At 53.7% G+C, this 27,489-nt stretch overlaps 2 protein-coding genes and 1 long non-coding RNA gene across 9 annotated transcripts; 2 read left to right on the forward strand and 1 right to left on the reverse strand.

Annotated features, from left to right (window-relative positions):
• ABCC10 (ATP binding cassette subfamily C member 10) lies at nucleotides 1-19,392 on the forward strand. 4 transcript variants are annotated; one of them, XM_074348773.1, is made up of 22 exons: nucleotides 6-177; nucleotides 428-599; nucleotides 2,626-3,844; nucleotides 5,148-5,375; nucleotides 5,964-6,120; nucleotides 6,386-6,495; nucleotides 8,158-8,237; nucleotides 8,846-9,017; nucleotides 10,188-10,286; nucleotides 10,685-10,874; nucleotides 11,589-11,666; nucleotides 11,831-12,025; nucleotides 12,452-12,605; nucleotides 12,790-12,979; nucleotides 14,890-15,233; nucleotides 15,543-15,712; nucleotides 16,210-16,370; nucleotides 16,696-16,949; nucleotides 17,890-18,035; nucleotides 18,137-18,234; nucleotides 18,481-18,593; nucleotides 18,926-19,392. In XM_074348773.1, the coding sequence occupies exons 2-22, from the start codon at nucleotides 439-441 to the stop codon at nucleotides 19,077-19,079; spliced, it is 4,473 nt and encodes a 1,490-aa protein (XP_074204874.1). In that variant the 5' UTR covers nucleotides 6-177; nucleotides 428-438; the 3' UTR covers nucleotides 19,080-19,392. The 4 variants fall into 4 exon arrangements, 3 of the variants coding, with proteins under 3 accessions (XP_074204875.1, XP_074204874.1, XP_074204876.1); XR_012501149.1 differs by lacking the exons at nucleotides 17,890-18,035; nucleotides 18,926-19,392 and having other exon boundaries at nucleotides 1-177; XM_074348775.1 differs by lacking the exons at nucleotides 6-177; nucleotides 428-599 and having other exon boundaries at nucleotides 2,576-3,844; nucleotides 6,341-6,495.
• Nucleotides 19,322-24,199, reverse strand: DLK2 (delta like non-canonical Notch ligand 2). Of its 4 annotated transcripts, none has more exons than XM_010973784.3 (6): nucleotides 23,951-24,199; nucleotides 22,960-23,090; nucleotides 22,625-22,688; nucleotides 21,476-21,606; nucleotides 20,877-21,021; nucleotides 19,322-20,243 (listed from the first exon to the last, which is right to left on the reverse strand). In XM_010973784.3, exons 2-6 carry the CDS (start codon nucleotides 23,033-23,035, stop codon nucleotides 19,508-19,510), a joined length of 1,152 nt encoding a protein of 383 aa, XP_010972086.1. In that variant the 5' UTR covers nucleotides 23,036-23,090; nucleotides 23,951-24,199; the 3' UTR covers nucleotides 19,322-19,507. The 4 variants fall into 4 exon arrangements, with proteins under 4 accessions (XP_010972086.1, XP_074204878.1, XP_074204877.1 ...); XM_074348777.1 differs by lacking the exon at nucleotides 23,951-24,199 and adding an exon at nucleotides 23,589-23,923; XM_074348776.1 differs by lacking the exon at nucleotides 23,951-24,199 and adding an exon at nucleotides 23,589-23,923 and having other exon boundaries at nucleotides 22,960-23,279.
• On the forward strand, nucleotides 20,515-26,344 carry LOC141574239 (uncharacterized). The gene is made up of 3 exons (XR_012501150.1): nucleotides 20,515-20,645; nucleotides 20,847-21,087; nucleotides 26,148-26,344. It is a non-coding gene; the product is annotated as an uncharacterized LOC141574239 (long non-coding RNA).
• The last annotated feature ends 1,145 nt before the right edge of the window (nucleotides 26,345-27,489 follow it).

Raw genomic sequence — 27,489 nt, forward strand, 5'->3', positions numbered from 1 at the left:
AGTGCTGGGAATATTGGGATCCGGTGGGAAGCAGCTTCTTCAGGTTAGAGGTTCCGGATCTCTGTAGGCAGGTACGCAGGGGAGTCAGTGGGAAAAGCCGATCCCGGGCAGGTGACCCGTCCAGACAGCTGCCAACCAACCCCTGGGAGCCAAACCAACTCCCTTTCTACAGCTGAGGTAACGCGAGAACGGGTGGGGTCTGGCTTCGGGGCGGAAGCGAGGGGAGGTCCTGGGTTGTGGGCGGGGTTGGAGGCGGGGAGATCTGGCAGGGGATGCGCGGTCACCCTGGGCCCACCCCCGCTTCCTGGTCAGCGTCCTGCCCACCCGGGTGTCGCTCCCTGCCGACACCTTGCATTTGGGAACACGGATTCCCGTCTCTGTGGGAGGAACCTTCCCTCCCTCCTCCACCCTCGGCTTTCCCCCGCAGGTGAGGCCTCCATGGAGGGGTTCCTGGCCCAGCTGTGCGGCACCAGCGAGTTGCAGCCGCTCCCAGTGTGGGAGGGGGACACCACCGGCCACTGCTTCACCCAGCTGGTGCTCAGCGCCCTGCCCCACGCGCTCCTCGCCGTACTCAGTGCCTGCTACTGGGGCAGCCCGAGGTGGGTAGAGACGGGTGCAAGACATCTGTCCTTGTGAGCTTGCAGACCTCACTGGAAACCCCACACCTCCGTGGCAGTGTAACCAGAATACTGAGGTCTCTGGAGTAGGGCAAAAGTAGAATAAAATCTGAGCATTACCACTTTGCAGCAGTGTGGCTGTTTGGGGGCAAATTACGTATCTTCCCTGAGCCTCAGCGTTGTTGGGAAATTTAGACAGTACATTTTGGCGCCGCGCCTGGCACGTTCTTAAAGACCCAATGAGCGGTAGAAAGCATCCCTTTTGTAGATTTTCAGATGCCCAAACACAGTTGTCATGAATTGGAGGCAAAATTGGGTGAAAAGGTTAACGTGCTGAAGTTGTTGGACCCGTTTCTCACCACTTACATCTATGACACCTCTGTGTTTCTAGGCTAAGAAAAGCATATGTACTCAGGAAACAGCTGGTAGAAGAGAAGAGCAAAATCAGAATCTTAATTTTTCTTGAATTTGGGGCTGTAAGGTACAGGTGCTAAACTCACCTTGATTTTGCATTTAGTTTCTGTATGGCTAGATATGTCTAAAGTTAGTCTCACTCTGGCTGCTGACAAGGCAGGAGGAAAGTCTAGTCTGTCTTTGGGAGTCCCTAGTGTAATGGGCAGAAAGTATCCCATTCTAAGATGACAGAGGGATGACAGATCCTTTCCTTGGGTAAGAGAAGCTTCAGATCTGCTTGGTCTGGGAGGAATCCTGATTTGTCTCTTATTCAGAAAGAGACAAAAGTCTGGAGAGGGTCGGTTAGTCAGTTAGCATAGAGTGAGACTGACTCACTCAGACCAAGTATCTATGCCCAGAGGAATACCTTTTAAAAATTGGCATAGTCCTTTAGGAACTCACAGTGAAAGGAGAAGGCAAGAAAGACCATCGTGTAATTAATAGAAAGTGTGGTTATCTCACTTCACTTAACAGAATTTTATGCATTGTTGAAAAGGATCAGAGAAATCCAGGATCTCAGACAGGAAAGGACTTCAGAGGGTTTTGGGTCCAGACTTCTCACTGGTCACTGTGCTGAGGAAAATGACATGCAGAGAGGGAAAGAGGCTTGCTTAAGCTCATAAGACTAGTTGATGGTCAACTTGGGGCCAGTGTACCAGCCTCCAAGGGATCGATGTTTCCCCACATCTTAGGAAATAGAGGTATTAAAGGTTGACTTTAATCCAAATATAAACCCCTCCATATAACTGTGATCACTGGACTATTTTAAGGAAACCCAAAACATTTTAATCTGCAATTAAATTTTTCAGTAACCCAGCCTTGCCAACAACAGGGGGAGTACAGATTTATATATTTTTATATGAATTTCTGTTTATATGACACTTCAAGGTGTTTTAATATGTAATGGTGCAGGCATGTTTTCCTGTACTTGATGTTTAATACAGGCAGGTCACCCTTTTGTTTACTAAAAATGTTTTTTGCAAGCCATGAAGATACAGACAAAACTAAAAAGAGGTTTTTCTTCAGCTAATGGAGTCACAAAAATGATCCATAGCATCTTCTACAACCATTAGAAAGCCAGAGAGTAGAAAATTCTGAGGCTTCAGAAAATTTAGGCTATAGTATTAGAGTATAGAAGCTGTATGTAAGTCAAATTTTTATTCATCTAATAGTGCTTCAGGTGAATTTAAGGGTTAATTTAGGTAGATACTTTTGTAATAGTGAATACTCATCCCTTAGTGATTATCTGTAGAAAAATTAAGGATTTTTTTTTTTTTTGCAATTAGTCTTCATGTTTAGTACAACCTTATCTTGAAATTTTTAATTTCTGTGGCAAACAATGATCAGAAGTGGTTTAGGTAGATTAGAAAATGGATTAGGTTAATCCAGGAAGATTTCCTGGGAGAAGAGGCCCTGGGTTCCAGGGCAAAATGGGATGGAAATAATGTACAAGGCAGGAAAGGGATTCCGTCTAGTTAAGTGAGTTACTGGAGATCTGTCTGGGCCCTGAGTCAGCCCTGATGTGCCTCCTTTTCTCTTTTCCCCTTGTCCGCAGGAATCCAGATTACATCCCACACTGCAGTCCCGGCTGGCGCCTCCGACTCACAGCCTCCTTCCTACTCTTTATCTTTCCACTACTAGACCTCCTTCCAGTGGCTTTGCCACCAGGGGCAGAACCAGGGCCCATAGGGCTAGAGGTGCTGGGAGGGACTGTGGCAGCTGTGGCCTGGATCAGCCACAGCCTGGCTCTGTGGGTGTTGGCTCATTCCCCTCATGGTTGCTCCCGGGGGCCCTTGGCCTTGGCTCTGGCTGCCTTCCTGCCAGCCCCAGCCCTAGTGCTGACCCTGCTATGGCACTGCCAGCGAGGCTCACTTCTGCCCCCACTTCTCCCAGGGCCCCTCTCCCGCCTATGCCTCCTCATCCTTCAGCTGGCTGCACTCTTGGCCTATGGACTTGGTTGGGCAGTCCCCAGGAGGCCACGGGAACCCTGGGCTCATGAGCCCCTCCTGTCCGAGGGCCAGGAACCTGAGGTAGCTGAAGATGGTGAGAGTTGGCTGTCACGATTTTCCTATGCCTGGCTGGCACCATTGCTGGCCCGCGGAGCCCGTGGGGAGCTCCAGCAGCCCCAGGACATTTGCCACCTCCCCCGCAGGCTGCACCCCACCTACCTTGCCCATGTCTTCCAGGCACACTGGCAGGAGGGGGCCCGGCTGTGGAAGGCCCTGTATGGGGCCTTTGGGCAGTGCTACCTGGCACTTGGACTGCTGAAGCTGGTGGGGACCATGCTGGGATTCTCGGGGCCCTTGTTGCTGTCCCTCCTGGTGGGCTTCTTGGAAGAGGGCCGGGAGCCACTAAGCAATGGCCTGCTCTATGCCCTGGGGCTAGCCGGTGGGGGTGTTCTGGGTGCTGTGCTGCAGAATCAGTATGGGTATGAGGTACGGAAGGTCACACTGCAGGCACGGGGGGCTGTACTGAACATCCTGTACCGAAAGGCTCTACAGCTGGGGCCCAGACGCCCTCCTGCCGGGGAGGTCCTGAACCTCCTGGGCACTGACTCTGAGCGGCTGCTCAACTTCGCCGGGAGCTTCCACGAGGCCTGGGGCCTGCCCCTGCAGCTGGCTGTCACCCTCTACCTGCTGTACCAGCAGGTGGGTGTGGCCTTCGTGGGGGGGCTGATCCTGGCACTGCTGCTGGTACCTGTCAACAAAGTGATTGCCACCCGCATCATGGCCAGCAACCAGGAGATGCTCCAGCACAAGGATGCACGGGTTAAGGTGAGGGGCTGCTCGGGGTCCCTCAGCCATCCAGAGACCCCCACCCAGCATCCTAGTACCCAGGTCGTCCCATGCACCATACGTGAGGAAGTGAACATGATAGAAGTTAAGAGCTGAGATTGGAGAAAGACAGACAGAGGTTCACATCCCAACTCTACCACTTGTTAGTTTAATCACCTCAGACAAGTCACTTAACCTCTTTAGGGCTCCATTTACTCATCTGTAAAATGAGGATAATAATAGCTTGCCTCATAGCATTGTTGCAGGATTGTATGAGATAACACGTGGTACAGTGCAATCACAAAGTAAGCACTAAATAAATGTGGCCTGTTAGTAATATTATTACTAGTATAATAATAATTACTAATAATAGTAATAATAATTAGTAGTATTAACTCAGGCAGCCTTAAGCAGTAACCTTAGGAGGCAGGAAATAACCTGTCTGGGGCCGAATGAGTGTTTAGTGTTGGAGCCAGGACCCAAGTCTCCCACCTCCTCATCTAGGGCACAGGCTACCCCACAGCCATGTTTGGAGAGGCCTGGGAGCTACCTCTTCAGGGTGGGCTGTGGGGAAAGGAGCAAGTCACTCTCCTGCCTGGGCTGCCTTTAGGTGTTGGTGGTCTGAGTCAGTTCTGGGTTTTGCAATGATTGTGGTACGTTTACAGAGGGGATTGTGGGCCTGGGGGTCCATATCTCATAGTTGTCAGCCTCTCACTAGAATATCTCTGAGTGCTAACAGGGAAGGGCATATCTCTGATAGCTGGTTATGGTGTGAAGCCTTTTTCCCTACCCATGACACCTATAGACTAGTCTCCAGGACCACCTGGGAAGGCTCCTAGTGCCTCCCTGGCCTGCAGGCTGGGGATATTTGACTGTTAGGATCCCAGGAGTTCCTGTGGTCCTTGCCTAACTTGCCTGGGTCTGTCGGCCTGCCTGACCCTGGGCTGTGGTTGGGCCTCCTACACCTGTATACTCCTACAGGAATAGTTCCCATACCACCCAAGCCATGGGCCAGACTGGCGACCAGTCCCTGAAGCCCAGGTCTTCTGGCTTTGGGAATAGTCCTTAGCCCCTTGTCTAATGGAAGGAGTGCTTCTACTCCAGTGTGGTGACCCCCTGTACTTTCCACCACTTTACCTCTAGGAAGGTGAGGGTATTCCAGCTCCAGCCTGTCTCTAGCTAGAGCATATGAGGGCTCAGAGGACTTGACATCCTCTGCCAGGATGCTGGGGAAGACTGGGCAGAGGAGAGCACACATGAGCAGTGACTCCACCTCGCACTGCTCTCTTGTCCCTCTCCCTAGCTCGTGACAGAGCTGCTGAGTGGCATCCGTGTCATCAAGTTCTTCGGATGGGAGCAGGCGCTGGGGGCCCGCGTAGAGGCCTGCCGAACTCGAGAGCTGGGGCGACTCAGGGTCATCAAGTACCTGGACGCGGCCTGTGTGTACCTGTGGGCTGCCCTGCCGGTCGTCATCGCCATCATCATCTTCATCACCTATGTCCTCATGGGGCACCAGCTCACGGCCACCAAGGTGAGGCCCAGGATAGGAGGGGACGGCGGTAGGGAGGCGTAGGAGGGAGGCAGCAGCATGGAGACCACAGTGGAGTGGGGAGGTGGGCTAGCTGCCTTATCCTTTCCCAACCCAGGAGAAATCCTCTGAAGGGACCTTTTGTCTGGGACCTCGGATATCTAACCCTTCCCTCTGCAAAGGAATTCCTTTTTTCCTCTCCTACTTCTGGTGAGGCCCAGGCTCTGTGTTAGGTCCCTTTATCCCCAGTCTGATGGCCTGGAGGAAAAAATTCACAATCCAGTGCTAGGCAGATGCAGTGTAGCCGGGTGACGTTGCTACTTAGAAATTCTGAGAAGGCCTCGGAGTGAGCTAGGCCTGTGTGCTTATCAAGGAACAACCTGGATCCCTGGAGGAACATCTAGAATGTCTAGGATTCTTGGAGTGGCCACTTCTGCCACCTTTAAGCCAAGGATTGTCTAGCCAACCCCTCAGTTCTGCTGCTGTGTTCTCCCCTCCACAGACCTGTCCACAGGGCCACACATAGCGCAGGCCTCTAGATAAGCGTTGGGTGATGCTTCAACCCTTCCCCCAAACTTCCACCCAACTTAGGTGTTCACGGCCCTGGCACTGGTGCGCATGCTCATTCTGCCCCTCAACAACTTCCCTTGGGTAATCAACGGCCTCCTGGAAGCCAAAGTGTCCCTGGACCGGATCCAGCGTTTCCTCGACCTTCCCGACCACAACCCCCAGGCCTACTACAGCCCAGGTAAGGCAAGCTGGAGGGCAGAACCTAGCACAGGAGAGGAGGGAGCCCCTTGGTTGCTGTACAGGAGGAGCAAGAGGCAGCAGAATCTAGAGAGAGCAGGTGGCCACATCCTGGGGGAGAATCTGCAGACAAAGACTGCGACTGAATTAGCCCTGGGCAGGTAGATATGGGACAGGCAAGCCAAGGACTTGCCCCTGGTTTACCCACACCAAGCAGGTAGGTTGTGGATTAGAAGCCCAAGTTGAGTGGCTTCTTTTCTGTTCAGATCCCCCCATAGAGCCGTCCACAGCCTTGGAGCTGCATGAAGCCCTGTTCTCTTGGGACCCAGCTGGAACCAGCCAGGAGACCTTCATCAGTCACCTCGAAGTGAAGAAGGTTCGTTGGTCCAATGCCCTAGGAGAGTTCCCAGACTAATGAGGGACTTGAAAACTCAGTGACCGATAAACAAGAATGGAGCCCATCATAGCTAGATGGCCCTATGGCTCTATTACTGAGGGAAGGACTGGAGAGGTTTGGGTGAGCAGGTTCTAATCGGAGAGTAGATGACACCTCATTTCTGAATGTTATTTTTCCTAAACACAGCTACTTCAGAGCAGTCACATCTCTCCCTGGTCTCTAGACTGCTCACATCCACCCAGTCCAGACCAGCAGTTGCCTTTGTCTCTCCATGTCCCTCAGGGACTGTCAAGTTCAGAACAGACCCAGAGCTTACCCAGCACCTCCCATGGGCTGAGGACCTGCGGGAGAGCCCCAGCAGCCCCTGTTCAGAAGGACTTTGCAAATGGGATAGATAATCTCTATTTCATCTGGTGAAAAGGAATCGCACCCTGTGACTCATACTGTGGCATACATTGTCAAAGAAGCACTTGAAAGAACATTCCTGGCAGGACAGCGACTCCTATTCACTGAGTCCTGAGTTTTTACTCTCTCCTGACCTGTGTCCAACCCTTTGCCCCACCGTTCAACCCAGCATTCTCCAGTTGTGCCTGAACTGCCTCTACCACATTTGGCTCACGTTTCTGGCTTGGACTGAATGTTTTGTTTTTCCTCTTAGTTCAGGCAAGACAAGGCTGGAATTTTTCGAAGGAATTTTACTAATGTGTCAGTTGGGGCTTTTTTGGATATAAGTCATAGAAACCCACTGGAGCTAGCTTAAGCCAACAAGAATTTGTAAGAAGGATATAGAGATGAATTGCAGAATCCACAGGCAAGCACGTGGGCAGATCTCAGCAGCAGCCCGGAGCCAGGCCTCGACTCGCCGAGCTGCTCCTTCCGTCTGCTTCTCTCTCTGTATCTGCCTCATTCTTCTGTCTCTGTAGACCTGCTCTTCACTGAGGAGAAGATGGGCTTGCAGGAAGCCCTTCCACTTACAGGCCGCAGCCAGAAAGAGGGAGGCTTCCCAGAGAAGGGTCTCAGATTGGTCTGGTGCCCACTTGTAGACAGGTCGACCCTGGCTGGCAGGATTGGGGCATCACAGTCAGAGCTGCTGGGAGCCCACCTGTTTCTAGAGAAGGAATTTTTTTCCTTCATGTACGGAGAGGTAGTTCCATGAAAGCATGTTATAACTAAGCAATGAAAGGAGCACAGAAAATTTTAAACTGCAAATCACAGAAATGGGCATCTGTGTAAAACATAGCGTTTTGCCCAGAGCTATCGGAAGTCTAGCTGCAGGTAGACTTAGCCAGCCCAGCATCCAAGCCCCGAAGCCTGGAGTCCTTCCCTCCTTCCTCCCCTTTCTGGAACTCCTGCCTCAGGGCTTTCGTTTGAAGTTCTCAGGCGGTTTTCCTCCAGTGCCCCCAGGCACACAGCTCCTCTCCAGAGGGCCTCACACAATGAAACTGATGCTCCTCTGAGTGGAGAATAAAACACCCTGTTCCTCTGGGCCCAGCACCGCATCAGTCCATGAGGCACAGCTCAGCCTGTGGGGGTGGAGAATTATTTCCCTCCAGGATAACTGGGGCCTAGAGGCAAGCATCTGTGGGATGACTGGCAGCTCAAGAGGGAGACCTGATGCTTACTTGTGTGGCTTTCTTGCAGGGCATGCTGGTGGGCATCGTGGGGAAGGTGGGCTGCGGAAAGAGCTCACTGCTGGCTGCCATCGCTGGGGAGCTCCACAGGTCAGTGACTTCCAACACCCCCTGCCCTCAGCTCTGCCCTTCGCCACACTTACCTGGCCCCTGCTACATGGCAGACACTTTTTTAAGGGGCCAGAGATGCCAAGATGAGCAAGACATGGCCCTTTCCTTGGGAGAGTTTTCATTCTGGAATGGGGAAGGCAGTCAGGAAAGTGAGTTATCATAATCATCACACCAGAGTGTTAGGAGTGCTATACTAGTGAGTGAAGAAATAAATGGATACATCCAGCATCAGCCACTCTTTCCGAAAACGTGCTTGTGCGGGGAAGGGATCCAGAGAGGTGTGGAGGAGGGCCTTTTTATTTTAAGGTGAGAGTGAATGAGCATGGTAGTGTCTACACTCTCTTTTGAGCACGTGGACATATGACACCTGCTTGGCTGCAGCCAAAGAGCAGTTTCTTCCCTTCCTAGTCTGGAGTGAGCTTGCAGCCTCTCTAGGACCCCTTGACCTCCATGGCTGTCATGTGACATGAAGGGGGACCCTATGTAGAGGACAGCTATCTGGAGGGGCTTCTGGGAGGCAGGTGCTGGGCAGGGAGGGGACTAGCAGCGAGCCAGCACCCCCATACTGCTGGTCTGGTTCTCTGCAGGCTACGTGGGCGGATGGCAGTGTGGGGACTGTCCAAAGGCTTTGGCCTGGCCACCCAGGAACCCTGGATCCAGTTTGCCACCATCCGAGACAACATTCTCTTTGGGAAGACATTTGACGCCCGGCTATACAAGGAAGTGCTGGACGCCTGTGCCCTCAATGATGACCTCAGTGTGAGTACCTGGCCACCCGCTTCTCCACATCCCAGCCATCGCAGGTCACAGACTTGCTCCTCTGGGAAGGGGTTGCTTTTTACTCAGGCATCATTTACCCAGGACTGGCCACCAGGCTTTGGTCCTCCCAGAGTGTCCAGCTTCTGCACAGGACCTGTAGGGGTGGTGGTGTCTTGGTGCTCCACACAGCAGCTGGAGGAACCCTGGGCCTCTGGGACTAGTGTGGGTTTCCTATGAAGCTTAACTCTGTAGGTCTGGCTAGTGGTTCTGATTCAAGAGGCCTTCCCCACCTCCCACCAGGAGAGTCAAGGTTATTCTAGAGAAGCCTGGCAAGCCCATTAGATCCCCCACATCCAGAGTGCTTATTTCAGAGGGATGAGAGTCCAGATTTCTCCTGTGACTTTCCCACCCAACCCCAGTGTCCCCTGCGGGACTGTCATCAGCACTACCCTATCCAGGTAAATGTGGAACTTCTTGGAAAGGAAGACCTTTGACTGACCATGGGGCATCCTGTGTCCATTTATCATTTGTTTCTGTATCAGGCATTTCCCAAATGTCTCCTAGTACAGGGAACTGTTCTAGGGACTAAGAAAAGAGATGAATCACAAAGCTTTCCCTTAGGGGAGTCACCATCTAGTGGACCACAGCTGCTTCCTCTGGTATGGGGACTCCTTAGCTGGGAAGACCACTCCTGAGGCCATAGGGAAGCTCAGAGTACCTTCCTTCTCTAAAAACCTATGAAAACTTTCACCTTGAATTTGCCCATCATAACCCTTACTTGTTAAAAAGGCAGGGTAGTGAGTGTGACGAGTGGTTAGGAATCTACATTTGTGCCCTGCTCTTTACTAGCTGTGGGCAAGGTACTTACTCTGAGCTTTGGTCTCATCTGTGAAAAGGAAATAATACCAACTTCATAAGGTTGTCACGTGGATGGGATGAGATGATGCCTGTAAAGTGCTCAGCACATGGGAAGTTTTCAACCAGTGCTTATTGTTGTTGGAATTATAGTTTGTCCCCTCTGGTTCACTCACCCCAAGTTCAAGTCACTCTCCTCCGGCTCCCTGGCTCTCTGCTCCCTGCTCTCCCATCTCTTCCCTGCAGAGGGATGGGAAATGAGGTAGGAGGTTTTGGGGAGCTCACTGACCAATACTGGGGGGCCTGTCCTATCAGATCCTGCCTGCTGGGGACCAGACAGAGGTGGGGGAGAAGGGCGTGACCCTCAGCGGGGGACAGCGGGCCCGGATCGCCCTTGCTCGTGCTGTCTACCAGGTAAGCTGAAGGTGGGGGAGCCTGGAGCTTCAGAAGCTTGGCTAAGAGGGGGGATGGGGATGTTTGCTTCCCTCCCTGCTCCGTGCTCCTTAGGTGTTGGTCCTTTGGCCATCCCATCCCCCTTTTGCAGATTCGAGACAGAATTAAAGGCCCTTGAAAAAGCGTTATGTGGCTTGAGGCACTGAGACCCAGCAAAGCTGAGCAGTGGCCCTGAGGCACTGGCCTTGCTTGACTGAAGAAAGCCCACTCTCTGGTCTCACCTCCTACTTCACTGCTGTAGGGGTAGCCCCCAGAGTTCCTCTCAACCATTTTTTCTGACAGCATCAAGATCAAGTCTAGGAGAGGTCTGGGTTCTGGCCAGAGGACTTGGTGCCCACAGTGCCCCGACCTCTCCCTAGGAGAAGGAGCTCTATCTCCTTGATGACCCTCTGGCTGCTGTGGATGCAGACGTGGCCAACCACCTGCTGCATAGGTGCATCCTGGGAGTGCTGAGCCACACCACGCGGTTGCTGTGCACCCATCGCACTGAGTACCTGGAGAGGGCTGATGTGGTGCTGCTGATGGAGGCCGGGCGCCTTGTCCAAGCTGGTACTGTGGGCCACCTGGGCAGGAGCTATCTGCCTGAGTATGACAGGGGAAGAGGGTCAGATGGATTGTCAAGTGCAGACTCTGCTACCCGCTCTGTGTGTGGCCTGGGCCCCATCATCCTTCTGTCTAATGGGAGACCCTGTCCTGCCTTCACAGGACTGGTGCAAGGAACAGAGAACAGGAGGGAAAGGAGCTGGTGGATTTAGCGTACAGGCTTTGTGACTGGGGGCTTTGGGAACTTAGAGGCCCAGGATCTCTGAGAACAATCATGTCTCTGGAGAAGAGAAAGCAGTCAGGTTTAGAACAGTCATTTTATTTAAAAAACAAACAAAATCTCTGATGGATTATTATCCAGAGGGACATGACCAGCTGCAGGTTCACTGGAGAGAAACAGGAGGACATGAGTCTCCATCAGACTATTAGGAGTCCTATGAGGCATGAGGAAGCCCTGCAGTAGTGAGAGGTGACTGGACAGGGTGCTCACAGGTGGCCATGACTCTCCTCCTAGGGCTGATCTCTCTATGCTGATTGGACTTCAGACATAGAGGGATGGACTTGATGGTCCTGCTCAGAGTCTGGGGGTCCATGGCAGAGCCCTGCCAGGGAAGGTCAGGGAGGAGGTCCAAAGAGGAAGGGAAGTGGATTAGCTCACAGGTTTTGAAAGGTGTGGTATATACCCAGACAGCCCCTCCTAATCCCCCTGCTGCTTTCCAGGGCCTCCCTCTGAGATCCTGCCATTGGTGCAAGCTGTCCCCAAAGCCTGGGCTGAGGATAGACAAGAGTCTGACCCAGGTATGGTCCAGGGGTGAGAGGAGAGGGCCTGCTCTTCACCACCACACCTGTAGATAAATGTTTTCTATGAAGCTTGCCTGCCCCTCAGAAACACTGAGGTTTTCAACTGTCATACTGTGAGCTTAATCCATGTCCCCACCCTACACCCCTCCTGATACTCACAGCCACAGCTGAGTCAGTACAGAATCCAGAGAAAACAAAGGAGGTCCTGGAGGTGGAGGAGAGCACACCTGGCCGCCTGCTGCAGGAAGAAAGCAAGAAGGAGGGCGCTGTGGCCTTCCACGTGTACCAAGCATACTGGAGGGCCATGGGCCGGGGCCTGGCCCTCGCCATCCTCTTCTCTCTGCTCCTCATGCAAGGTAGGAGTAAACCCTGGAGGCCCTCACCCCACCCTCAGTCCTGTCGCCTAGGTCCCCATCACATCCATCACCTTGTACTAATCATTACAAAGCCCAGAGACTCACCAGGTGTAGGCAACAGCTAGGATAAGAGGTAGCCCCCAATTCTGGGAGTCCCAGGGGCGGCGGGTGCGCCCCATGGCCATCTTCTGATCTGCACCCAAGTCTGCTTCCCGTTTGGCAAATTCAAGATCAGGCTCTCCCCAGAGCTGAAGGGTGGCGGGCCCAGGATAGACGCACACACTAGAGAGGACGTGGTTTGTGGCAAAGTGGGGAGGGCCGGGAGTGAAGGAGGGTAGAAACCAGGGTCAAGGACAGGAAGCGGGTGTCTGACTAGAACGAAAGAGGTGAGTCTCTGGCAGCTTTCTCCCTCCTGTCCCTACCCAGCCACAAGGAACGCTGCTGACTGGTGGCTCTCCCACTGGATCGCTCAGCTGAAGGCAGCCAAGAATAGCTCCTCTGAGGCGCCGGCCCCCACCAGCCTGGGCTCCTCAGGGCTGCTCTCTGCACAGCTGCTCCTCTTCTCCCCCAGAAGTCTCTAGTGAGTGGCTGGGGCTGGGAGCAGGCCTGGGGCTCTGAATGGTTGCCAGGCGGGGAGTGAGTTGGGGGATGTGTTCCCCGGGCCTGGGTCTTCTGGAAGATAGGGAGAGGTGGTGTGGGGGTGGGGAAGGGACCCCTGAGTGGCCCCACTTTTGGTTACCCACAGCCCCCTCCCCACCACCCAGCACCTCAGTGTTCCCACTGCCCAAAGCTGCCCTCAATGGCTCCTCAGACATCCGTTTCTACCTCACTGTGTACGCAACCATTGCGGGTGTCAACTCCTTCTGCACCCTTCTCCGGGCAGTGCTCTTTGCGGCGGGCACCCTCCAAGCGGCCGCCACCCTGCATCGCCGCCTGCTGCATCGAGTCCTTATGGTGAGGGGACTGGAGGCTGGGGGTGGAAAGGGGGACCCCCTCTCAGTACCTGGGCTCCATTGGGGGCCCATCCCATCTCCTGGTCCTCAGTAGAAAACCCCCTCACAGACTTGAGACCTGGAAAGGCTGAGAGCTAAGTGGCTGCCTGGGTTCAAACCCAGTTACTTAAGCCCACAGCTTTCTCATCTATAAAGGGAGAGAAGGCTGGGAGGGTACAGCTCAGTGGTAGAGCACATGCTTAGCATGCATGAGGTCCTGGGTTCAGTCCCCACTACCTCCTCTAAGAATATATAAACACTAAATAAGCCTAATTACCTCTCCCCAGCAAAAAATAAACTTCATTTAAAAAAAGAACTACTTGTCTTAAAATAAATAAAAAATAAAATAAAGGGGGAGAAGAGACTCTTCCTGCGTCACTTCCGGTTTGGACTTCAAGCACAGAGGGCTGAGTTAATCACCCCTTAGTTCATGCAAGGTCCCTTTTTTGTTTTATTTTTTTGACCCATCCCTTTTAATCTGCAAACCCTGTTTTCATTTCCCCTCCTTTCCTTGATAAGCAACCGTTCTAGTTGTGTTAATGTGTATCTTTTCGTTTGTCTCTTTGCAGAATGCCTATGTTTTGTGTGCATGCAGTTTTATAAATGACATTCCTTTTCTTAGTTTTTATTTAGAGCTCTTTCTAAAATCCATCCCTGTTGCTATGTGTTTATGTAGTCGGTTGTTTACCCCTTAGTTCATTATGAGGATTAATCAGTACATGAAACATGCTTAGGATAGTGCCTGGCACATAACTATGAGCTCAGTTAGCAGTTGTTATTAACGATGTTGTTACTACAAAGCCCTTTCTTGTCCATTTTCTTATTGAGGCCTCATAACAACCCTGTGAGGTGGGTTCTGTTATCCCTGTTTTACAGATGAAGAAGCAGACTCAGAGTGTAAGTGACCTGGGCAGGGCTGGTTCTGTGGAGTGCCAGGCTGTGAACTCAGCACCACGTGGGTCTTTCCCTTGCCTCTCAGGGGGCAGCTGCCCACTGTCTGCCCACGTTTCAGGCTGTGAAGGAATTCATTTCTCATAAGCTGGCAGTAGGAGGTGTTTCAGCAAGTCCTTTAACCTGGTGCTTTGCCTTAAGATAGGACTGTGCTCCAAGTAAAGGCAGAGAGTTGGGGGATGGGGAAGGCAGGGAAAGGGAAAGGGTTGTCTTTGAGACTGTACCTCCCAATAGTAAGTAGTCTAAATAGCTCGCAGTGACCGCACACTGACTCTGTGGTAGGCAGACTGTGCTAAGCTCCTGATTGGTGTCTATGTGGCTTCTGGCTTCAGTCCTGCTGTCAGCCCCGTGAGGTGCAGTTCCATTACTGTCCCCCTTTTTGAGATGAAGGACAGGAGCCTTGCAGAGATTAAGCCCCTTGCCTGGGGTCTCACGTCTGGTGAGTGGCAGGGCTAGAATCCAAGGAGCAGTCCGACCGCAGAGCCTGAGCACTTAACCATGAGTGCTGACTTAGACCACTGCCCTTGCCACTCTATCCAGCCACAGGCAATCAGGATGTTCCTCCTGACATCCAATTAAATCTCACTCATGGCCTGAAGCCCCATCTTCTGGAAAGAGGTTAGCTCCCTGCTCTTGCCAGGGGAGTAGCACATCTAGCATGGAGGTAGAGGGATGGCCGGCCTGGCCTCTCAGGGTCACACTGGCCGGAAGGATGGGAGAGTCTGTCTTTCCCACCCTGGGGTATTCTTCCTCCAAGCTCCACCAGCCCCTCCTCTGTGCCCGCAAACTCTGGGGAAACCTTACGCCTTTCCTGTTCTCAACCTTGGGCCTTTCTCCTGAGCCCACCTTGCCCCCAGGCCTGCCCCCACCTCTTTTCTGCCAGGCCCTGCCCTTGCCCAACCACCTGACCCCTTCTTCCAGGCGCCGGTGACTTTCTTCGACTCCACGCCCACGGGCCGGGTCCTCAACCGCTTCTCCTCTGACGTGGCCTGTGCGGATGATAGCCTGCCCTTCATCCTCAACATCCTCTTGGCCAACACAGCAGGCCTGCTGGGCCTCCTGACTGTGCTGGGCTCTGGCCTGCCCTGGCTGCTGCTGCTGCTGCCGCCTTTGAGCATCATCTACTATTGCATGCAGCGCCGCTACAGGGCCTCCTCACGGGAGCTGCGGCGCCTGGGCAGCCTCACGCTGTCTCCCCTCTACACCCACCTGGCTGACACCTTGGCCGGCCTCCCTGTGCTGCGGGCCGCCGGGGCCTCCTACAGGTATGTGAGGTCTGCCTCTTCCGACCAGAGCCCTGTGGGTGGAGGTGCGGGGGATGGGGAGGAGAGGGACCACTGAGAGGAAGGGGGGTTCCAGGTCTCCTGAGAAGGGGAGTGTGGGTGAGGGCACTAGGGAAGAGAGGAAAGAAACAGAAAAAAGGGACACTGAGACAGAGCAGACCCACTATGAAAGAGCACGTTGGCTCCTCTTGAGGTAAGGCCTGTGGGTGTGCATGTCAGCTCCCAGGAGTATGCCTTCTGCAGGGAAGGAGTCTGGGCGGGTCAGTGCAACCATGACATGGCCTCCCCCAGGTTTGAGGAGGAGAACCAGAGACTCCTGGAGCTAAACCAGAGGTGCCAGTTTGCTGCCAGTGCCACAATGCAGTGGCTGGACATTCGGCTACAGCTCATGGGGGCCGCAGTGGTCAGCGCCATCGCAGGCATCGCCCTGGTGCAGCACCAGCAGGGCCTTGCCAACCCAGGTGTCACCCCGGGACCCTTCACTATCACCTCAGAAGCTGGTCACTCCCAGCCCCTGCTGGTGACTTCTTGCACTGTCCCTCCAACATTTTCACCCTACACCCAGGGTTCCTGGTGAGGATGTGTTGTCACTCTCATCACCCCCATTTTAGGGTTGAGGAAACTGAGTCTCAAGGAGTCCCTCGCCAAGGTGGTGGTGGATCTGGAGCTAGAACAAATCTGATCTCCCCTTTCCTGCTTCACCCTGTCCCCTGCACTCAGCGCCCCACCCGGCCCACCTGCCTCCCACCTATCCTCCCTTGTAGGCTCTCCAGGTCACCCCACTCCCCTGCATTGGCCTCCTGTGGGCTGGTCTGGGTTCTGCATCTTCCTGCTTCAATGCTGGCTTCCTTTAAATGCTCACAATCCACAGCTCAGGATTCTCCTGTTGCGCCCCAGCCCTCCCCACATGCATCCCAGCGTCCAAGCCTCCCCTAGTGCTGGTGTTTCCCTCTCCCAGGACTTGTAGGCCTGTCGCTGTCTTACGCCCTGTCCCTGACGGGCCTCCTCTCAGGCCTGGTGAGCAGCTTCACGCAGACAGAAGCCATGCTGGTGAGCGTCGAGCGGCTGGAGGAGTACTCCTGTGACTTGCCCCAGGAGCCCCAGGGCCGGCAGCCGCAGGTAGTCTGCGCCCCCACCCCAGCCTGGGTACTGGGACCTTGCAGGACCCTCCTGATGGCCCAGCCTCTCCCCCAGTTCCTTGTGGCCCTCACCACCTTTCTCAGCTCCTCTCTTGTCCCCTGTGACCTCCCCATTCCTCTCAGCGTCCTTCATCTTTGTGTCCGTCTGCTCCATCCCTCCTGCACCGTCCTCATTCCCTCTACATCTCCTCTCACACCATCCATTACTCGTTACCCTCCCCTCCTTCCACCATCTAAGCCCCCAGCCCCTCATTCTTCCCCATCTCATCCATCTCCCTCCCTCTCCCACCCACGGATCCCACCAGCTGGGCATCGGCTGGCTGACCCGGGGAAGCGTGGAGTTCCAGGATGTGGTGTTGGTATACCGGCCAGGGCTACCCAACGCCCTGGATGGGGTGACCTTCTGCGTGCAGCCTGGAGAGAAGCTGGGCATCGTGGGCCGCACGGGCTCTGGCAAATCTTCCCTGTTGTTGGTGCTCTTCCGGCTGCTGGAGCCCAGTTCTGGGACAGTGCTGCTGGATGGCGTGGACACCAGCCAGCTGGAGCTGGCTGAGCTCAGGTCTGAGGGAGGGAGGAGAGGGGACCAGACTACTGGCACTTAGAGGAAGGACCTTTATATAAAGTCAGAGGAAGGCTTTATGTAACATCAGAGTAGCCAGGGCCAATCAGAAGGCGGGACGGAGAATGGGACAAGCAAGCAAGGAAAGCGAGCTCCCAGTGCTCAGGTCCAAATTCATAGCTGTGGTCTTAAGACTGTCAGTCCAACCCAGGCCCACCTTTCCAGTTTCATCTTGTACTTCCCAGCATACGCTCTCGACCATCAGTCATCACCTCCTGAATCAGAGCCTCCCAGGTGCTGCGCCCTGGAGCTCGGCAGGCGGTGCTTGGGACAGCTGGAGACCTGGGCCAGTTGCACCTGGCCACAGGTGGCCTCACCTGGAGCTAAATATCTCCCCCGCCCCCCACCAACCACATTCCCCCAATATCATTTTCCCTGAGTTCCAAGGCATGAAAAAGGTAGGGAAGCTCTGTCCTAAAGTCCATTACTGATCCCAGCCCTGGCCCTGTCCTTCTTTCCTTCTCTCAACCTGTGCTGGCCTTATGTTATAGCTTGACCGTATAGCTCCTTGGGACCCGATTCTAGACCCGCTTCCAACCTTGAAGCATCCCCTACCCATTCAGACTCTCTGGTCATTCCTTGCCAGCCACTGCTGCCCCACTGGAGTTAGTGCCACACAGTTTAGCTCATGCTTGTTCTATTTTTTGTCCCTCAGTGAAATGTAAGCTCCTTAAGTGCAGAGTCTAGGCCTTTGGTTTCATAGTGCTGGCACAATTCTAGGTTCATGGCTGACAACTGGAGAGCAGAGTGGGGTTTGTGTTCAGGTCTTATCCCTGAGCTTTCCTGAGGTGCTGGTCCTATAGTTAAAACCTGCCCTGGGAGCAGAAGTGGCCACACCTCCAGGCTAGACCCCATGTCCTGCCCTCTCCTTATCCCCCAGATCCCAGCTGGCTATCATCCCCCAGGAGCCCTTTTTGTTCAGTGGGACTGTTCGGGAAAACCTAGACCCCCGGGGCCTGTATGAGGACAGGGCTCTGTGGCAGGCCCTGGAGCAGTGCCACCTGAGTGAGGTGATCATATCTTTGGGTGAGTGCTAGGTCCTAGCCTGCATGGTGGCAAAGGGAGTGAGCAGGGAGTGGGTGGGAGGGTGGCTCAGAACCTAAGGGTAAAGATGCTGTGCTTTGTAGGTGGTCTGGATCGTGAGCTGGGCGAGGGGGGCCGGAGCTTATCTCTGGGGCAGAGGCAGCTGCTGTGTCTGGCCAGGGCTCTCCTCACGGATGCCAAGGTAAGATAAGAGGAAGGGACATTCAAGAGGGCCAGGAAGGAGGCAGGGGACATGTCAGGGGTGAGGCACGAGGAAGTGGGCTGGGGAGAGGTCTCAAGGGACCAAGTTAGTTTTCCTTTTAGAGCTGGAGGTAGGAAGCTGTGGGCTCGCCTGGGCCAGGCTGGCAGGTAGGGGCTGGTGCCTGGGTAGCAGCCAAAGCTAACTCTCTTCTTCCTTCTCCTCCTTAACCTTCTCCACATGTTCCAGATCTTATGTATCGATGAGGCCACGGCAAGCGTGGACCAGAAGACAGACCAACTGCTCCAGCAGACCATCTGCCAGCGCTTTGCCAACAAGACAGTGCTGACCATTGCACACAGGTGTGCAAGTGTCCAGAGTGAGAATCTGATGGGGGGCTGTGGTGTCAGGGACCCAGGGCCTCCCTTCCTTTCAGGGACCCCAGGGGTCAGGGCTCTAGAAAGTCCAAGCCTCCATGAAGCTCAGCTCCTCATTCTCTAGACACTGACCCAGGCCCTTTGTAGCACACTGTCTGAGGGAATCTGCAGCCCCAACCCTACCAGTGCAGAGCCTGGGGCTGATGCCTAGGCGGGCAGCCCGGTGCTGTCCAGGGGAGGAGAGGAGGAAAAGCAGGTCAGCTTTCTTCTTTAGGGCATTGTCCTCCTTCCCACACTAACCACTCTCTCGCACACAGGCTCAACACGATCCTGAACTCAGACCGGGTGCTGGTGCTGCAAGCAGGGAGGGTCGTGGAGCTGGACTCCCCGGCCGCCCTGAGCAGCCGGCCCCACTCGCTGTTTCAGCAGCTGCTGCAGAGCAGCCAGCAGGCAGCCCGCTCCTCTCCCTGAGGCCCCGCGTCCTCGCCCTGCAGGCCCCTCTGTGCTCCCACTGCTGGGCTGTGCGGGGCTGCTTGTTTACACTCTCCTTTGTGGCTCTACCTCTCCTTCCCTTCCACAGAGGAGAAAGGGGTACCCTGGGTTCCTCCTTAGAAACCACTCCTTCTTGGGGGGCAGACCTTAGAAGCAGGTCTCTGCTCTGGCCCTCTTGCATCTGGGACTTCAGGTGGATTTTTCTGGCAAAGGAGCCCACATGCACTTCCATGGTTTTATTTGATAAAATTCCCATCTTACATTCTGTGTATTAAAAAAATAATATTTCTGGTGTGAGGCTGAGGTGCCCCAGTGTGTGAACCCCAGCTGAGGGGTGGTGAGAAAGGACCACTCCAGTCTGAGCACTGGAGGAGATGAAGGAGGGGGCCAGAAAGCCCCCGCCTCCATCACAGTGCTGTGGTCTTCCCAGGCTCGGGGGGCAGGTCCGGCGGCAGGGGGAGTCCTGCTGGCAGCATGCTAACCTGACACTCCTGGTCCTGGCGTGCCAGGGCATAGTGCGGGGCAGGATAGCAACAGGGTCCAGGGGGACAGACACCCCGGTGCCAGGCCCTCAGGGTCAGCAACACTGTGGACAGGACCAGGATGGCAGTGACGGCCCCAAACACCACCACAGCGACGAGGCTAGACTCGCCCAGTTCGGCCTCTTGCCTCCGCACCACCTCCTTCACAGAGATGCGCAGCAGACCGGCCCCCGCGCTGTGGGGGACAGGCCCGGTGGCAGGTACCACCACAGCTGAGGTGGGCCCTGGGAGGATGTCTGCTGTGGTGGCAGGATCTGGGATGGATAAGACCAGCTCACAGGTCTTGCCACCATAGCCACTGGGGCAGAGACAATCAAAGTCATGGACGCGGTCCCGACAGCGGGCCCCTCTCTGGCATGGGCGGCTGGCACAGTCATCCAGGTTGACGGTGCAGAAGCGTCCAGCAAAGCCCTCAGGGCAGAGGCAGGAGAAGCGGTTAATACCATCCAGGCAGGTGGCGCCATTAGCACAAGGCCGCATCAGACAGTCATCCACATTTACCTCACAGCGGGCACCCACGAAGCCCGCCAGGCAGCGGCATGTGAAGTTGAGGGCAAAGCCCTGGTCATCCTGGCACTGCCCACCATTCCGGCACGGGGACCTGGGTGGGGTGGGAGAGGGCATTTTACTGACTTCCACCTGCAGGGTAGCCGAGGTCGACATCCTGATCACCTCCAGCTGTGTCACTTTGAGCCACTCTCTGAGCCTCAAATGCCTCATTTTAAAAATGGGATAAGAGCAGTACCCAGCTTCCCAAATTGTGAGGGTTAAACGAGATAATCCGAAGTTAAGCATGTAGCAGAGGGCCCGACCAAGAGACAAGGCTCAAGGCAAGTGTACTATTATTATCCTCACAGGCTCTCAGGTCTGCGGTGGAAGTTTGAGGGACAAGTCCAGCCCTGCAGGACATTTCTTCGTTCACCATGAGGCATAAAGGCTGCTGTGTGGAACAAGATCCTGGGAGGATGAGGGGAGACCCAGGTCCTCAGCCTTCCCAACCAGGGTAGTCACACACTGATGCGTTACACCTCCAGCCCCTATAGATTTTTGTTGGAGAAATGGGTCAAATGGTACCAAGAAAGTTGAGAACCCGAGGGATACTTTGGCAGGCTGGGGTTTTATTCTCAGGTGCCTCCAAGACCCTTACCCCTAACCCTTCACCACCACCCTCTCAACAGTCCTCCCTCCTCTCTCGTGTCACCAGATCCTCATCTAACCTGGGACCCGCACTCACCCTGCCTGCTCACAGGGTCCAGCCTTGCGCTCGCAGTCACGCCCATGGAAGCCTGATGGGCACACACAGTGGTACTCGCCACCCCCGTCATATACACACTGGCCTCCGTTCCGACAGGGGGACTGGGTGGTACAGATGTGTTCATCTGGAGAGGAGACCAGGAGGGCTCTGGGATAGCACCCTGACCTGCCCAGGCCCCACCCAAAGCTCTGTGAGTGTGGCTTGTGCTACAATCCCATCCTGGGCTGGTACGGATGTAGTGGGGGAAAACATCATCACTGAATTTGGAGTCAGGAGGTGCCCAGCCCTGGCACTGTCAGTCTGTCTCAAAGTGACTTTGGGCATGTTGTATCTCATCTGTGGAGCTCAGTTTCCTCATCTGTAACATGAGTACAATTTTCAGCAGCTGCCTTGCCTGCCATGCAGGATTGTGTTGAGGACCAATTCAGACAACAGATAGGTGTAAAGTCTGTAGTTATAAAATACCATATATCTGAAGGTTTGAGCTGGACATAAGAGGTGCTCAGTAAATAAGGACTGATGTTCTCCCAAAACACATGGAGTCCCCAGCCCCACAGATATCCTCTCTACTCCCCTACCTTTGTCACAGAACTTGCCCGCCCAGCCACTGTGACAGATGCACTGCCAGGGCTGGTGGCAGGTACCATGCTGGCAGCCAGGCATTCTCACACAGCGCTCACAGTGCAGCCCCTCCCAGCCTGGGTCACACCTGATAGGGAGAAGCACAGGGTCAGGGCTGTGGGTCGGGGGATGTGAGGAAATGGAGGAGGCAAGATCAGAGTCTCTGGGTAACAGGAGACAAACGTGACAGCCCCTAAGGGAAAGCAGGCCTACCCCAGGTAGATAGAGGGCTGTGCAGGGTCACAGGACACATATATGGAATCAGACCATCAGACACCAGCAATCAAGTCCTGGTTCTGCGCTTTGTCTAACCTTTCTGATACTCAGTTTTCTCATGTGTAAACTGGGATACACCTTGGAGGGGTGTTGAGGAAGAAATTAAATAAGATGATTCCTGTAAGTGCCCCCAGCACCATTCCTGGCCTGTCTGAGATGCTTAGAAAGGTCTTTTAAAAACAGTGACCTTGAAAGGTCATCAGAACTATTTTCCCACCCTGATTCCAGGGCAAAGACCAATATATTTCAGAGCATCCCATGCACCCCCAGACTCTCCAGCAGCTTGCCCTGTCAGCTCATTTCGTTGTGTCCAGATACACGTTCCTCCTGCTACAGAGTTTGCCCACCCCCAACCCCAGAGAGTCAATTACTCAAATTCATCAAGACAGACCCTCTTTCACAAGTGTTTCTCCCCAGCAACCCTCACAACAGCCTTTCTTTTCCAGGCTAAACCAAGTCTCAATGTAGCTTTCCTTTATTTCTCCCTTTCCTCATGGCTTCCAATTTCTAAACTTCCTCAAGCTTTAGGACTTGCTGTTGGTGTCTTGAAGAGGAATGTTTCAGAATTCCTAGGTCAGACTTGGGAGAGTAACGTGGGAAGCCATAAGCTAAAAGAGGCAAAGGAGAGGCAAGGCAAAGAGGAACTGGAGGTGGGGGACGGGTGCAGTGCTGGCCATTTGTCCTGTGCCCTGTGCCCTGTGCCTGACGTTATAGGGAATGAGCAGTAGAGTCTTAAGCCCCTAGTCACATTGCTCTGGGGCCTGATCTGGTTGGGGGTGTGGAGGCCCGGAAAATGCAGAGGGATTGGGAGCACGTGCTCAGGAAGGTACCTGCAGGAGCCGTCAGGAGCACAGCAGCCGTGGGCCAGGTCACAGTGGGAGCTGCAGTCATCGGCTGCAAGAGATTGATGTGGGAGGAGTGAACCCGGGGTCAGGGTTCGGCTGAGATGCAGGGCTCGGGAAAAGATGCAGGGTCCCAGCAATAGGGTGGGCTCAGCTCTGGGACAGGGTAGAACTGAGACTCATTGCATTTCAAAAGGATGTCCTGGGTGTCGCCGATCCAGCGAGTCGGAGCGGCTGCAGTGCCGTCTCTGGCCTGCAGAGGTCAACGTGCAAGCGAGGGACGGTCGGACAGGGCCGGGACCCGAGCCTGGGGGAGCACTCACCTCGGGCAGGCTGAACGGGTGCCCCCAGGATGCACAACAGACACACGAGATGTAGGCAGCGGCAGCCGCTGGGCATGGTCAGCGCCAGCCCCAGGAGGGAGGGACGGACGGACGGACGGGCGTGCAGACACCTGTTGGGTGGCACAGGCTGGGAGGCGGCCGGACACGGGGATAGTGGCATGGATTCCAGTTCCGAGTGACAGGAGCCGAGGGGGTAAAGGGGCGTCCAGACAGAAGAAGGAAGTGAGGGCAGCGAGAGGGCGGGGGCGAAGAAGGTTTGAGCAGGCGAAGGAATTGGAGACAGGGACCGGGAGCAGGCTCTGCGGGAGGGAGGTGAAGGATGGACAGACTGGAGAAAGGTCTGGGCGAGGATGGGCCGGCGCTGGGAACGCAGTCGGGACGGAGTCTGCGGGGACTGGGACAGCGCCGAGAGGCGGCCTCGAGGACGGAGGGGACGCGGGGGCCGGTTCCCGGCGGCAAGATTTCCCAGCCCCGCATCCCCGACTCCTCGTAGGACTTGCTCTCACGGCCCTTTCCTATCTCCGCCGCTCTCGGCTCAGCCACGGCGCCGGGCCTGGGATCTTCTGAGCGCCCCCTGCCCAGCGCGCCTCTGCCCTCGCGGTCCTCACCTCGGGATCGGAGACAGAGCTCCCTGGGGCGCAGAGCGGGGCCGGATCCGACGGGCTCCGCCGAAGGGCTGGGCCGGGCCGCGGGGCCGCCCCTTAGCGGGCCGCGCGTCCGGATGCCGAGGCGGCTGCCATACGAGCCGAGCGCTGGGGAATCTGGGGCTCAAGGGGACCCCGAGCGGCAGCGGCGGCGGCTCCTCACACGCGCTCAGGCAGCCTGCCAGGGGTGGCGTGTGCCGGCGGAGCCCGCCTCCCCCCTCCCATCCCGGGCCGCCGCCGGCCCGCCCTCCACCGCCTGCGCCAGGCGCCCACCCCCGGCGACGCACCGCGCACACCCGCCCCCACATCCTCTGTTGACACCCGACCTCTCCGAACGTTGCTCACTCCAACAGTAGGAAATTATGGGAATCTAAGTGGGAGCAGACTGTAGAAGGTCGACCAAATGTGCGCAGCGGCTATTCTCCATCTCTCATCTCCGCTCTCTTGACCCGCGCCGCTCTCCCCACGCCCCACCTCTCCTCTCACCAATCCGCTTCCCATCACGCCTCTCATATACAACCCTTGCACGCTCAGGGCATACCTGCCGCTCCCGGCCCTCCTCCTGTCAACAGCCCACGCCTCCTCCGTTTGTAAATCCTACATCACCTGCTTCATCTGTCTGCTCCTCTCCTCCTCCGCGCCGTCCGCTTTTTTCCTCATCCATAGCCATCTAGGATGCATCCCCGCCTAAGCATTAGCCTGGCACTCACCCACCCTCTCCACTCTTCCCTCCGTGTTGGGAGTCTGTCTTTCCCACCCCATTCCTTTCCGCGACCACTACTGGGAAGACTGCCTGCACTGGGAACGCCCCGACTCTGTAAATGTGCCGCCCAAATTCCAACCTCTGTACCTTGATCACATCCGTTCATGACCTCAGGCTAATCGTGGACCACCTAAACCCAGAGCTCAGACTAAGAGTTATCTACAGGGAGTGGGGGACCCCTACCTTTCCAGGCTAATGGCTCAGAGACATCTGTGCCAGGCAAGGGCAGGGAAGTTTCTTGTTTGTGCAGATCAAGAGGCAGAGGTCAGGACCACCACTGCCCATCTCTAGTCCTCCAAATCAAGATTTCACTATCTTTAAGTTCAAAGTACGGGAAGGAGTCCCTAGCCCGTGCCAGCTTCCTACAGACGCCCCCACAGATCAGAGCCTCTGGACTAATTTTTCTTACAGACTCTATTGAGCGTTAACAGCCACACCTCATCTCCCTTCCCTGAAACTCCGATCACCTCTTTCCTGAAGAGCTTTCTGAATTTGAGATGAGTAATGCCACAGCTCTAACCATTTACTTTGTTTAATTTTTTTCACTGAAAAACTTCACTGTCTATAATGTCCAAAATTACTGTAGGCCAAAGAGATTGTGATATATCAACACTATGTGACTACTAAAAGTCACCTTTTGGAAATCAAAAGATATCAAAAAATTAAGAATATATTAGGTGGAGGGGAAGAAGCAAGAAACAAAGCAGAACATATCTGAAAAGTTGGTAGTGTTTTTTTCTCTAAATAATGGAATTATAGGTTTTTTTTCTTATTGATGCTTTCCAGCATTTCCTTTTTTTCATGATGAACATACTCAGTTTTTATTATTATTAAAGAAATTCAGTAACATTAAAGAACTTTGAGTATAAAGTAAAAATTTAAAAATCACCCATGATCCTATTAGCTTGGTAAAACCACTGTTGTTGTTCTGACTCCTTTTCCTATCCAGATGTTTATACACAGCAACTGTAATGTGATATCCTCCCTTTTTTTTTCCACTCCACATCGTATGTTGATAGTCCTCAAAAAGCATAATCTTTTATGGCTCCATGATATTCCCTAAATGGATACACCATGATTTATTTAACCTAGTCCTTTATTGGATACTTAGCTTGTATTTACTATTTGCCATTATGAATTCATTCAACAAGTATTTACTGAGCACCCATGTACTACTCCTATGTGCCAGACATCATCCTAGGCACTGGGGCTACAGCTCCCAGATAAATAGTAATGTCACAAATTTTCATGCATATAGCTTTTTCTATATTTTAGGTTCCTTCCTTAAGATAGAGTCTGAATTGGTGAGTGACTGAGCCAAAGCAGTTGTGGAAAATGAACAGTTCCTTTTTGTTAATGAAACTCATTGGCATTCACTGATGAAACAATAAACACATTTGAAGCTTTGGAAGATGATGGCATCAGGTTTTATCACTACTCCCTCATGCTTTAAAGATCATCATGATTTTCACGCTCAGTTCTGTCAAATTCTTGGTGATTCTTGATTCAGGACCAATTTCTCCAATGACTGTGATAGTTTGTTTGCAAAGATGGCCACTCCACTTCCAACTGTCCCACATGACCCTTTGCAGTCATTTTGATGCTCCTCCTAGCAAGAGGTCAAGTCTGTTTCTCAACCCCATGAATCTGGGCTGGACTTATGGCTTATTTTGACTAATAGAATGTGGCGAAATGATACTGTGTGAGTCCCCAGAGTCTGGGCCTCAAGAGCTCTCACAGCTCTCCTTTTGCCCTCTTAGAAAACTTCCAACGTCATGTAAAGAAGTCCAGTCTGGCCTACTGGAAGATGAGAAGCCCCATGGAAGAGAACTGAGGTAACCTGGCCAACATCCACCACATGGGAGGTCCTACCCAGATGACTGCAGCCTCATGAGTAAGCCTAGGCAAGACCAACAGAAGAACTGTTCAGCAGAGCCCAGCCCATGTTACCGGATAAATGGTGGTAAGCAGATAAGTTGGGGGTGGGCTGTTTAAGCCACTATATTTTGGGGTGTTGTTGATATGGCAATAGGTAACTGATAAAGCCAGCTTCCCTGGTTTTATCCTTGATTTCTTCTTCTCCACCAATGAGAAGGATGTTCCCACCCAAACCTTGTTATTACCAATTGATTCACACAATCCATAATCTCAGTTTTAAGTATCACACTTTCCTATCACCAGCTCCCATCTTTTCAGCCCATAGTACCTGGACTCAAAGAATTCTGGACACTTAGGTTGTGTTTAGTTTTTTGCCATTATAAATACATTCAACAAATATTGAACTTGGACCCACTAAGATCACCCATAAAGGTCACATTACAACTTTTGTGGGCCCTAGACACTTAGCCTTCATGAATCCCTTCCTTTTGAAAGAATATTAAAAACTATTTTATCATTGCCTTGGTATCAAGATGAATATAATCCAGACTGGATTCATTATTATATATTCATTTTTATTATATTTACTTTTTTCTTCTGATTTTAAACTAAATTAAAACATTTTGTGTGCCCCTAAAAGAACTGGGGGCCTTAGGAATTGTACTTCATAAGTTGGCCCTGTCTCACATCTATTGATTCACCCCCTTTTCAGCAACCCCATCCCTATCACATCCACCCATCCCTCTTTACCCAGCTTTGATTCCATGGTCTTTCATTATAATCAGCTCCTTGCATATACCAACTCCCTGGCCCCTCTCACCAAACCTATCCATCTGGTAAAACGCCACCATGGTGACTTCTCTGACCTGCACCCAAGCAGCTGAATGAGGCTGGAAAAAACACATGTCCAGGCTGACGGGTCTCACTTAAACTCGTTCTCTCAAACACCCTTTGTGTTGATCACCAGTGCTGCGTTTTCCCAGTTCAGTGCACTCTCTCAGCCTCCCTGACAACTATTTTTAGCTCTTCCAACCCCCAACCCTTCCTCCTTCCCCCTTGCTCTGCTGGTGGTCTTGCTTCCAACTTCATGAAGAAAATAGAAGCAATCTGAAGAGAATTTCCACACGCCTCCTCCGCCCATCTGCATCTGTTTCCATATACTCTCTTCCCTCCTGTTACCATAGCTGTGCCGCCAGCATCCTTACATAGGGGAACCCCTCCCTC

Source organism: Camelus bactrianus, chromosome 20 (genome assembly GCF_048773025.1).
Source record: "Camelus bactrianus isolate YW-2024 breed Bactrian camel chromosome 20, ASM4877302v1, whole genome shotgun sequence".
Classification (NCBI taxonomy): Eukaryota; Metazoa; Chordata; class Mammalia; order Artiodactyla; family Camelidae; genus Camelus; species Camelus bactrianus.

Bases quoted from the DNA above. Each gene is read 5' to 3' on its own strand.
- ABCC10 (XM_074348773.1), top strand. From the start codon at position 439: ATGGAGGGGTTCCTGGCCCAGCTGTGCGGCACCAGCGAGTTGCAGCCG. The intron at 16,950-17,889 runs GTCTGAGGGAGG...CTTATCCCCCAG, and splicing joins CTGGAGCTGGCTGAGCTCAG to ATCCCAGCTGGCTATCATCC. The intron at 18,594-18,925 runs GTGTGCAAGTGT...TCTCGCACACAG, and splicing joins GTGCTGACCATTGCACACAG to GCTCAACACGATCCTGAACT.
- DLK2 (XM_074348776.1), bottom strand. From the start codon at position 23,140: ATGCCACTATCCCCGTGTCCGGCCGCCTCCCAGCCTGTGCCACCCAAC. The intron at 21,607-22,624 runs GTACCTTCCTGA...TCTCCCTATCAG, and splicing joins GCTCCTGACGGCTCCTGCAG to GTGTGACCCAGGCTGGGAGG. The intron at 21,022-21,475 runs GTAGGGGAGTAG...TCTCCTCTCCAG, and splicing joins GGGCAAGTTCTGTGACAAAG to ATGAACACATCTGTACCACC.